The 12,606-nt window shown below is 39.1% G+C and overlaps 1 protein-coding gene across 7 annotated transcripts in view; it reads left to right on the top strand.

Moving 5' to 3' along the window:
* Window positions 1-12,606, top strand: part of micu3a (mitochondrial calcium uptake family, member 3a) — a 43,746-nt gene that overhangs the window by 8,146 nt on the left and 22,994 nt on the right. For all 7 annotated transcript variants that reach the window (XM_024259464.2, XM_024259462.2, XM_024259463.2 and 4 more), the window contains exons 4-8: window positions 1,074-1,152; window positions 2,377-2,424; window positions 4,128-4,210; window positions 6,654-6,725; window positions 10,062-10,103. In XM_024259464.2, coding sequence (XP_024115232.1) covers window positions 1,074-1,152; window positions 2,377-2,424; window positions 4,128-4,210; window positions 6,654-6,725; window positions 10,062-10,103 — 324 coding nt within the window. The remainder of the gene's footprint in view (window positions 1-1,073; window positions 1,153-2,376; window positions 2,425-4,127; window positions 4,211-6,653; window positions 6,726-10,061; window positions 10,104-12,606) is intronic.

Below are 12,606 nucleotides of genomic sequence, written 5' to 3'. Positions count from 1 at the left end.
TTGGTTGAAAAGGTCATAATCATAATTAAAACACCAGGAACGTTTTTTATTTTTATAAAAAAAAAATTCATGGGGAAAGATAAATTGGCACTCTGCCCGTTTTTCTGACTATTTTGGCATTTGCTACGATTTTTTAGGCAATTTTGGAGTTTAGCTAATATTTCAGCTACATGCTAGCTGTTTTGGCTAATTTAAGCTTTTTTCATTTTTTTGAGGATATTTTGAAGTTTAGCTATTTTTTCAGCTACATGCTAGCTGTTCTGGTCAATCTAAGTTTTTTTTTAATCTAATATTTTAGCTGGCTATCAGCTTCAGTGTTTTTAGCTACCAATTTCAGCATCTTCATCTATCAGCACTAGCATCTTCAGCAGCCACATTCAGCTTACAGCATTCACACTAGCATTATCACAGGTAATGCTATATATCTAGTTCACAATTATGTTAAAAAGTTACAATTTTAAAGTTTAAAAATGTAGTTTTAGAGTGTTCAATAAATGTTTATCCTGTTCGGTCTGTGACCTAAGGTGTGTTTTGGATTTTGGCCTCTTGTTCGGTTGAGTTTGACACTCCTGGTCTAATGGATCAAAATGTATATATATATATATTAACTTACCGAGGAGAAACACTCCTCTTCTTCACCTTTTGCTGATGTCACTAAACATCTTCATAGCTTTGTTGCTAAGAATGAAATGAGTCATTTGCTTTTGTAGGAAACGTTTAAGCAGCTTTAGGATTAAACAAACACGACATAAATTGAACTCATAATAATTATGACATTAATGTTTTTTTATTTAAAAGCACCTTTCACAACACTTAAAGACATGGTACAAATTAAAAGTTAAGCACATTGAAATCCCTCTTGAGTGCATCCTCTCAGTTGTTAATAAGCACAGTGCTTTCACCAGAGGATCTCTCTAACACATTGTCCAGATTTGAACTCTTGTATGCAAGGCTTCAATGAGCCGGCTCAACTGGACAGCGAGCATCACACAGCATGTTCTCTGAACTCTGTTTCAGGTTAAAGTTTGAATTTGATGTTGTCATTTATTCATCTATTTTTGTGTCTGTTGTAGGAGTTGGAGAAGATTCTGTCAGACACTCCTCCGGTGTGGAGGGGATCCTCCAAACTGTTTCGAAATCTTAGAGAACAAGGTCAGAGTTCAGGTTTAAACTCAAAAACCACACAAATAAACTAGGGGTGAGCGATACGGCTAAAAAAATCATCTGTTTTTTTTTTATTCCAAAATTTGTTTTAATCGATTTTATTCGAGCTTGTACTTTCTTTTACAAAAATTACAAATAATAGAACATATTTAGCAAAAACTATTTTATTTGAACATTTTCTTTGGAACTTTAATTGAACATGAAGTGCAACTAAATACAGGCTGAAAAATGTTTGAAGTCTTAACACCAGTGAGCAAAATCTAGTTTTGGACTCACCAGCCAAGTTTTAGATTTAAAGAAAAAATCGACCAGCCAAATGATTCCATTATTTAATTTGTCTTTATTACATGATCGGGATTAATCGCGATTATTATGCTGAGACACGAGGATGTACACACCAACACACACAGCACATTGACAAAAAAAAACAAAAAAAAATCCCACAGAAAATCACTCAATTTTGCACACCTTGCAACAATTTCGCATGCCCCGCCCCTTTTTCATCACATGATAAATCCGCGTTCCCCGCCCCTCTTTCTTCTTGTGACAAATTTGCCCGTCCTGCCCCTCGCAGGACTTCAGATGGCGTTATGTCTCTTCTGTTCCATTGAGTTAATATTGAACCTAGCCATCTCCACTGTGCGAATCATGTTTGGTGTGAATGCACCTTTAAAGGGTCAGCTTTCACACTGTTCCTCAAACCTCTTTAATGTTTTTGTTTTAGAAAGAATATAATTAACATAAAAATATTATTTTTATTGCAAAATTGAAAATGTAAACCTTTATTGGTTTCATATCCCGTATTTTAATGCAGAATAGCAACAAAAAGTAACGAACTGGGACGTGTAAAAGTATCCGTTTCCTGCTGAAGCCGGTAAATAAACTTTTATACTTTTTTAATTTTATTGTGATAACTGTTTTGACAATCTAACTTTTAAAAACATAAATAAGTTTTTTTTTTTATTTCCTGATTAGAAAAGTCTTGATTTTTCCCTTAAATGTGTTAATTGATCAAATTATTTTAAAAGAGCAGATGTTTGCATTCAGTCATTCATGGCCCAGAGTTTGGGAGAGTGAACGCTCAGCCTGTATGAGGAAACCCGAATGGACTAAAGGAGAGGTCGGGTCCAAACCAGCTCATACTGACTGGGACCGCCACCATGTTGGTCTTCAGTTTGACTTTTCCTGAACTCTCTCTCTGTCTCCCCAAAGGCATCATCTCATACACGGAGTACCTGTTCCTGCTGTGCATCCTGACCAGTGAGTGCACCTCTTTCCTCCAGAGCAGGGGTCCCCAAAACCGGCCTACCTCCACATTTACCTGCCTCCCCAAACACTATCAGACCCATGATTTCCGACTTTCATGACTTATATTTCTACAAAGATTTGAACTTAGAACACGTATGTCAAAATCAAGGCCCGGGGGCTGGATCCGGCCCTCCGGGTAATATAGCTAATTTAGACTTTTCTTTTTACGTTTTTTTCGGCTGTTTTGGAGTTAATCTAATATTTACACGCTAGCTGTTTATGACTAATTTAGGCTTTTTCTGTTTTTTAAGATATTTTAAAGCTTAGCCTTTTTTACACCAAACTAATTTGGCATTTAGCTAATGTTTTAGATGGCCATCAGCTTCAGCATTTTCAGCTATCAGCTTCAGCGTTTTCAGTTATCAGCTTCAGCATTTTCAGCTATCAGCTTCAGTGTTTTCAACTATCAGCTTCAGTGTTTTCACTTATCAGCTTCAGCGTTTTCAGTTATCAGCTTCAGCGTTTTCAGTTATCAGCTTCAGCGTTTTCACTTATCAGCTTCAGTGTTTTCAGTTATCAATTTCAGCATCTTCAGCTATCAGCACTAGCATCTTCAAATTCAGCTTACAGCATTCACACTAGCATTATCTCAGGTAATGTTATAAGTTATTTTTAGAACAGAACTTCCGTAAGAAACGAGGGAAAAAGAGTTTCATTTTCTATTTGTTCCCCCATTAGTTTGGGACACAGCTTCTGCTCATTTTATTTTATTAAGTAGTGTCCCGACCAGAATCCTCTCTTCCACAGCTCATTACTGAGACAGAGGTGTAATGACAACAAACAACATCAACACAAAATCATCCAAAAATGAGTGACACTGGAAAAAGAAGAAACATCTGGAACTGTTTCACTGTTAATGATAATAGGAAGGTAGAATGAGTCTGCAAGAGAAGAATTTCAGATAGAACCGACTCTACAGCCAACGTGTGCAGACGCCTGAGAAAAACTTCTCCAATGCAGAGCAGACATTACTTTTACTGTTAGCCTACAAACCGACCCGGCCCCACAATTGTGAGTTGTGTTAATACAGATGTGACTGTAACATATAAATATATCTATAAATAAACATGTTTGAATAAAAAAATAAATAAATAAATAAAAAGTCAGCAGAAGGCCGGAATAAAAAGTCTCGTTCAATGTGGGTCTCGATTGACCAGATTGACAAAACAATAAAAAATCATGCATCTCTGATAGTGTCTGGGCGGCCCGGCCAAATGCGGAGGATCCGGCTCTGGGCCGTAGTTTGGGGACCCCTGGTTTAAACATTTAAACAGTGCTAATTGTACCTGTAACAACACAGAGTTCAATAAGTATTGGTCAGCAGCACGAGGGGCCACAGATACTGAACAGGCCGGGATTTAACCTGTTGGGTTAATAAGGTCACAAGGACTGTTAGGACAATGAAAAGGGAGGTAAATACATTGCTGCTGTTGTTTTTAGAATATAAATACTGTAAAGACCTGCTTCAGATAATGAGTGTGGCATTTATCAGTGAAAATTGACAAAGAAAATCAACATTTTCCTGTTGTTTACAGCCTGGCATTTCTGCTCTATCTTTCTCCTTTTTCTTTTGCTACTATTTATGACTTTAAAATCCCCTTTGATAAACACATGCTCACACTCACACCATATGTGTTCTCCTATCTGTTCTCTAGAGCCTCACGCTGGCTTCAAGATTGCTTTCAATATGTTTGATGCGGACGGCAACCAGATGGTGGACAAGAGGGAGTTCTTGGTGGTGAGTGGCTGATAGAGAAAATGACTGAATTGGTGTTAACAGTATAATCTGGTTTTAAATGTGGTTAAAAATGTCCAAAAAAAGGAGTGACCGCGGGGCCTGTTATGTTCTGTATTTTTATTTTTTTTAAGACATAAATAGGCTCATATGTTTGTTAGTTTCCCAGTAAACACCGGTTGTCTTTTAGCGATAGTTTCGCCTAACAAACGATAGAGGGCGCTGCATCCGAAGTATTTGCTACTGATAGCGGCAGAAGAAGTGTCGTCCTAAACAAACATGGAAGAAAATCTGATTGTTTTCCTCTTAAACTCTGATATTTTTCCTATACAGATCAAAAGATTTGTGTTTTTGTATTTATTTATTTATTTTGCGACGCTCATCTAGGCAGATTAGTTCTGGAATGTCAGATTTTTCTCCCAAAAGTGCAACTTACACTCCAGAGCAACTTCTATATGGTTTTCTTCTTCTTGATTTAACATTTTTTGCTCTTGCAACTTATACTCTGGAAAATAGACTTCTTTAAATATTACATTTGGTTTTGAATGGTCTTAAATTTAACTTTTATCTGTAGACACGCTGTCTGACCATCAGGAGTTTTAAATATGTGCTGTGTCTGTGGTAGTGTCCCATAGAGCTTGGAGCACTCATGTGTTCAGTTGAGTTGTGGATTTAATACTTTGAAAAGTTGACATGACAGGATTTAACTGAGCTAGTTCCCCAAAGCAGAATGAAGCAGATATATGTGGCAAATAATTATATTTCAATCTCAAACTTTAAAACATGCTGTCTTGTTAATAAACTGACACCTGAGTGCGTTTAATGATGATGTGAACCGGATTTTCTGTGTGGAGAAATCAGATCATGGAAGCGTCTGGAACAGCTGGTTTTGAGTCCACCTCTTCACAGAGGTGGTTTAGTAATAAGTCATATTATTGTATCATTTTTCAGGGCCTCGGGACCTTTACGTTCCCTGCAGGCTGGGAGGGACAGACTTTCCACTAAAACAGAGCTGCAGGGAAAGTGGAATCTGTGGCGGTGGGTGGGAGTGGAATGACATATCAGCAGGAGGGAGTGGTAATGGTCTGAAGTCCTGTGGGAGCAAGCAGATGTTGTTCAGACAAAGAATTTCCAATTATTATTTAACAGAGCTCTATATAAGTGGAACACATTTGCTATTTTAATTAAATACAACATCATTTTATGTTCTTTACTACGGCAAAGAGGAAACACTTTGTGACCGAGTATGATCACGCGGAAGAGCTTTGTCTTTAAAGCAACCATCTGCGCAAATAGAGAACAAGCTCTGCTGCTCCAGTTTCACAGGTTTAAATGGATTGTGTTCGGATGTCATTAACGGGCTGGATGGAGATAAACCAGAAGATCTGCACTGAATGTGGCCGCTGAAGATGCCAGAGCAGTTATCTGGAAGTACTGAAGCTGAAAGCTTGCTAAAATATTAGCTAAATTAGCCAAAAAAAAAACTAGAAACATGTCTAAAGTAGCCAAAAACTGCTAGCACAATGCTAAAATGTTAGCTAAACTCCAAATTGGCCAAAAAATTGGAAACATGTCTAAATTAGCTAAGAACAGTTTGCATACCAAATTAACCTAAAAACCCAGTGGTTCCTGAACATTTTAAAGTGTTATTGATGAAAGTATATGTGAAAGTTCATTTCAATGTTCAAAGTTTTTGAAGGATTTGGCAATTTTTAATTCATTTCCTAAGGGGCATATTTTGCTCAATATTTCACAAATGTCTAAGTTTATAAATACCAAAAATACAAGCAGTAATGTCCTGAATGAGCTGAATGTTTTGATACTAAGATTGATGAAATCGCTGAAAGTGTGATTTTGTTTTTACATGCCGAAAAATGTACAGAAAGGAGCAGGAGAATCACTAATAACTCGATCACTGTAATCACTACAAAAACTCAAAAGTTTGATGTAATCAGTAACCCATCTTAGACATCGCCCCTCCCGTCATGTTGCTTCTGCCTCCTAGCTGGATTGGGGGGAGGAGAGGGGTGCGCTGTGGTGCCACTCTTAGTGCTTCTTTAAAACTTGAAAGGATGAAAAAAGAGGAGAAAAGAGGCTCAGCGCAGAGGTTTGTCTGTTTTACTTATATAAAATTGCTTGGAAATTCACTCCCCCCAGCATTTTGGTCAAAAAGACTAATTTAACTGGGGATGTAGTGTTTTTAACACCTCTTCAGCATTAGATGATTGGTGGTGCAGTCAGTTAGCGTGCTTGCCTTCAAATGGAGAGTACATAGGTTTAAGCCCTAGCTAAAACGTCCGAATGTTAGATCCTGCTGGGGGCGCCCGTTCGTTTTTTGCTTAGGGTGCAATGGCAACCCAGGTCCAGGCCTGAGCACAGGAAAGGGTGGACAGCTTTGTGAAGATTGTATGAGCATTTAGGGTTCTCATCCTCTGTCTGCATGCAGCTTCAGGAGATTTTCAGGAAGAAGAATGAGAAGAAAGGAAGGCGAGGAGATGCTGAGAAATCAGCCCAGTTGGTAAGAACCCACCATCACATTTGAGCATAATTATGACCACAAATAAAAAATAAAATAGAGACATTCAAAGGAGGCTCAAAACTCTGTTATACTTCTGCAGCTAGATTTGACATCAATGACAAGTTACAGGGGACACATTTTTCTTAACTCCTTTTTAACACTCTTGTTTAGCTTCTTCTTTGTTTTTTTCAGTCAATTCCTCGGCTTCACTGTCACAAACAGGCAACAAAGTCCACAAAGCTAAATCAGGGTCAGGCAGGCATGGGTCAGGCACGAGCACGGAATCATCCAAGAAGAGACTAGAGTTGTCAGGGTCCAGGCAAGGGTCAGGGCAGGCAGCAAGTAATCAGAGAATAAGCAGGGTCAGAAACAGAGGATCAGGTCCAGGTAGAAACGCTCAGTAATGCAGGGAAAGTGGCACAAACAATACTTTGCACTGAGCAAACGCCTTGAACATTGGAGCTCCAGTGTTTATGTTCTTTGATTTAGTGTAACTTTTCAACCATTAACAATCATTGCAGTCATTCAGACGAGCCGCTTTTCTCCTTCAGAATCTACTGAAATGATTGTTAATGGTTGAAAAGTTTCAGTATGTTAAAGATTTGGTGCTTAAGCCTCACCAGGGACGCCTCAGGTGTTGTTACCACAAGGTGTTTTGTCCTAAGTACATGACAACCTCTTCTTGGTTGTCTCTTTTTGTACAGTTTTCTGTTGATATCTCACTGAATGCATTTAGCATATCTTTTTTTTAAGTTTAGAACCAGCTGAATGTATGCTGGGACAGATAGGGAAATAATGATTCATTTTGACTATGATTTGATTAATTCCACAAATTTTGGCCACTGATCCGACTCAGTCGATTTCGGTTCATTTTGAACGATCCGATTCATTGATTTAAAATGGATCAAAGACATCTGTAGCCAAAACTTCAACCAGTGTGACTCAGAGATAAATACCTGGTACCGAACAGTGCAGGTGAAGTCTTTCAGATTCCTTGAATTGAATCATCAAAAATCTATTCAAAATAAAATGATTTCATTTGTAATTGGTCTTGGAAAAGACCATTTGGATTGTGGTACTGTAGGTCTGCCCCTATTAACAATGCTCATGCCATTGTAGGAAGGTGGACAGGATATTATGTCTGCCACAGACACCAGGGAAGATAAAAAATGCTTGAAAAAGAATTTCAGCGCGGTGTCTTGTGGGGTCCAGATGACCGCACTTTTAATGTAAACATGCCTAATATAGCACAAGGGTTATTCCCAACTGTCCTTACAGGTGGATAAAGGCTGTCTGCAGGTGCCTGTATGGGGCACGCAGGTGACCCGCACAAAAATCAAGATCGTAGATCGCTCAAGAACATGTAGAGAGAAAATGTTCATGCACGAATTTTTCCTATGGGCGTGCTGCAGGAGAAAGGTTGTCTTGAACGCTTATACAACATGTAAGGGTGGAGTAGGGGAGAGGCAAGCGTGTAGTACAGATTTTTATTGTTAATTATTACAAATTCTGAGGACTGTACAATAGGGCTGGGTATTGGTTATAATTTCCAGAAACGATTTGATTCGATTCACAAAAGCTTAAATCGTTTTAATTCAGATTTTTTCCGATTCTTTCGATTCTTTAATTCAGTTCACTTTTAAGTTTACAAATTTATACACATTTGTTTAGAAATGCATTAAAAATCTATTATTTAATTTGAATATATTTATGTTAATCTGCTAAAATTTATTTACTGTAAAATTGAACGTTAGCATCAAGCTAGCAGACTTTAGCTTTATGTGCTAAATTGATTTATATCTTTTGTGAATCGATTATTGGTCTATTAAGCTTAAATCGATTCAAATCGATTAATCGATTTTATCAACCCAGCCCTACTGTACAAGGCAGACCCTCCAGGATTTCACGATGTTCCCATCGCAACTATTTAAATTTTTTAAATTTAAGCACACCCCGTGTTTTGTTGCGGACCTTGAAAACGTTTTATTTTCACCGCAACTTTGACCAATCTACCATGTCAACAGTCATGATGACGATGCAGCTTCGTGACTGTTTCCCTTCTGGCTTCTTCCCGAGAGCCGTGCTCTTTTATTATCTCTCTTTAGTCTTCTCTGACTTCTTTCTCTTCCACTCATACACATGGCATGTGGAGGTGAACTAAGCTCGATTGCTCACGCGGTGAGATGGGAGTGTGCGCGAGCGGCGGGGTAACCCCGCGCTTACACCGCCAGCATCACGGCTCAGTTGCGTGCGCCGTAGTCTTTTCGTAACATTAAAAGTGCGAGAAAAACTTCCACTGCAGGCGTTCACGTCCTGCGTCTGCGGACTGACCTCTGCGTCGCTGCGAATCCTTTTCGTTTGGTTCAAACTTTGACGGACGCCGCAGCTGATCGTCATCACTTTCTGTGAAGTTGGGGCTATTCACGACTTAAACCGGAAACCACGCCAGCGAATTTAAAGTGCATCCGGTATATTTTCAAAATAAAACAAACTTTCCGCTGAACTCGCTGGTTTCAGCGTGTCGTAAACATTACGTAATTTACGTGTTACTCAAAGTGTGTTGCAGCACAGCGTTGTCAGTCATAACCATGGACAACCAGAAGCTGATCATAGAGATCCAGCACTACTCTGTCTGGGCTGAGCTTTCACAGGCTGTGGCTGGAGCGGCAGCCAGTGTAAGCCATCGGCTGTAGCTAGTCCACTCCCGCAACGCAACAAAGCTGTGACGCTAGCGGTGTAAGCCCGGGGTAAGGGTAGGGTGGGGTTGGGTGCAGCGAGTGTTTTGCTGCACACAGCTGCAGCACAACCGGGTATAAGAGAAAGATAGAGAAAGACAAAACACTTACCACACGCACAACAATGGTACGTTCCATTTTCATGACGTCCCTTGAAGTAGCTGGACGAGCCTCAAAACACATCTGCACTCTGTCAGATGCAGCCGCTTATTTCTATGACCCAAAGGTTTCCGGTCATTCAAGCGACTGGAGAGCTCAGCTGGTTCAGTGCAGGACAGTCACGTGGTAAATGAGCGTTTGAGCAGCAGTCATTCAAACAACATTAGGGTCCTCTTGAAACAATAATAATGTTACAAAGCTGCTTAGATAACCACATATAAACAGTGGTGTGACACCAGAGGCTCGTAGAAACCCCTCCAGTCCTTTTCAGAGTTTTGTCACAAAGATTGCCATTGGTCCTAATAAACTATAGAATTCATGTGAAAGAGAAAGTTCAGTTTTAAATGTATTTGCAGATGTGTTTTCCTGTGGAACACGTACTAACATGTCTCCTTTCTTCTTCTCCCACTGCATGGTGTTCACTCTCCTGCCTGTGTGTCAGAGTATGCAGCTGTATGGATATCAGGTCACCCCCATAAACAGTGTATGTATCCAGAACCAAAATGTCTCTTTCCTGCTCTACAGTGACAGTTTTGTGTTTTTCATTTATGATACATACATGGATCTAAACCATATAATTCCAGAATAATTTAAAATGTAGCATAAGTGATCTGAATTTTAGGAAGTAAATTATATAATTTTAAAAGTTTTGCACTCAGTTTCTAAGTAAAAAAAGAACTTTAATTTACATAATCTCCATGTAAAATACTGACAGAAATGTAAGTCTACAGAAATTTGTTGGTATTTTTTCTTTTTTTAACCCTCAAAATTTCAAAGCCTTAAATTGTAGTTTTTGGTATGTTAAGGTTTGTTTTTGAATCAAAATGCTGTCTGCTTATTCACTAAAGTCTGCTTATTTGGAGCGTATCGGTGACAGGGGTTAAAATACACCAATATGAAATCAACAACAACTAGTTCAGTAAGTTAATGACCAAAACTGCCTTCAGGAGGCAAAGAGCTGAGCGGAGCGGCAGCTGAGCAGACGTCTTAGACTCAAACCATGCTAAACTCTCTGTAAACACTGACACAAACTGTTTCATTTTTACTGTCCAAGCATGATGTAATGCTGCTTTCACATGCGCACTGTTTAAAGGGCCTATACCATGCTTTTCTTAAGCCTTTCAGAGTGAACTATATCAATATTTAGCTTTGGAACACTAAAAAAACTAATTATGTAGGATTTATTGGAATGATGAGAACATTGATCTGATTAGCACTGGGTGTGAACATTTCTGTTCTATATGAACCATCATCAATCTCCGTGTCAAAAATCCTCTTCACTTTCACGTGAATCATTTTCCTGGAGACATGAACACCTTTTCGTCTTTGCTCAATCTGTGTTCAAACCAGTTCTTCTAATTTGTCGCTCGCTTTGACACCCGTCAGACCTGAAGGATATTGGAGATGAGACACAATTGGAAGATATATGCGGTATTGTTCGTTTAAAATCAAGGCGTTTTGCCGATTGTGGAGGGGGGCGGGTTGTTCCCACTTTGTGACATCAGCTCATGAGAACCTGTTCGTTTTTGGGTTTGTTTATAGTGAGGAGTGAACATTAATACATTTAAAAGCTCAAAAAGTTGGTTTTGCATGGAATAAGCCCTTTAAGCTCTTTACAGCTGGACTCTGATTGCCAAAAATAATTAATCTCCAAGAATCATTTGTTTTTAATGGGCAAAGATCTGGCCGATGATGAAAGTCCATCTTTGAGACAGAAAATAAATCCATTCCCAAGGTTTCTGTGAGCAGCTCTCATTGAAAAATGTAAATAAATGTTTAGGGTTTGAGTCCTCCAGTTTCCAGAAACCAGAACACCAATCGTGTTTATTCTTTAACTGTCCCTGTTTTCCCCTCTCAGCCCATAAGAACTCCCTAATACTAATAGATAAACAATCTTTAAAACATCCTTTATTGGTTCTTGAGTGAATGAATCCAAAAAGCCCGAAGGAGAGATGTGAGAATGGCTGTGAGTCTGTCCCACTAATCAATAGATTTATTGAAGAACAGTGTGTGATTTGAAAATGGACTGAAGAATAGTAGATGGAGTCACAGGTTAAAGGGGTCAGCAGGGATACAAAATGACAGTGATGGGATTTAGAATGACTGAATAGGGTTCCAATCAATTAAACAGGTATTTCACCAGGGGAGGGTTTGGTTTTTTGTATAGATCTCTATAGTTTTTTTTGTCATTTTTCTAGACCTCGGCTGCAGAACTGAACCTGCTGGTACAGTTTAATGATGTTGACAGTAACTGTCACGGTCTTGGGTTTATTTGGGTTAGTCTTTCCAGGCTGCTGTTCTTCTGATTGGGTGCAGGTGTTTTCATTTGGTTAATTTGTCTCTGAGGTGTTCAGGGAGCCCTCACTGTGTGTCTGGTGTTGGAGTGTCTGTTGTTACTGGTGTCATTGTTAAGTCGTGTGATCAAAACCTTTAGTGGAGACTTGCCCTCCTCCATTTGGGTTCTTGGTGTTTGCCGTCACAGTAACGCAGTGGCGGGCCGCCAGGGCCTGCAAGGCCTTCTCTGCTGGCCTAAAAATATCTGAATCACAGACTGATATTAATTATTATACCATGGTCTGGGTGAATACTCGATTCTGATTGGCTGCTGGGTGTGCATTAAAAAGTGATAATGCACAGTAATAACGCACACCTAAAAAAGAAGTTCCGGTCACACAGACCAAACGTTCGATATCACTGCGCAGGCTTCTTTAAAACACATTTTTCCTTCATCGTCTGGACAAAACAAGCAGTAATGGATGAACTTTCTCTCTGAACTGATGCTTTATTTAACTTATTGTAGCGACCAGCATTTATATTCCTCTCCTTTTGTAAGGTAAATTAATATTGACAAATTGGTTATTCTCCTTCTAATAAAACTCCACTCGACATGAAAGGTGTGGTCTTCTGTTTCACCACAAGAGGGAGTTTCTGCTTTTAGAGCAGCTCAGAAGAGCGAACCTGCCGTGAAATGAAACACAGACAGAAGC

This window comes from Oryzias melastigma, linkage group LG1 (genome assembly GCF_002922805.2).
Source record: "Oryzias melastigma strain HK-1 linkage group LG1, ASM292280v2, whole genome shotgun sequence".
In the NCBI taxonomy this organism is placed as follows: Eukaryota; Metazoa; Chordata; class Actinopteri; order Beloniformes; family Adrianichthyidae; genus Oryzias; species Oryzias melastigma.
Note: the sequence above shows the minus strand (reverse complement) of the source record. Positions and strands in the feature narration are given on the sequence as shown.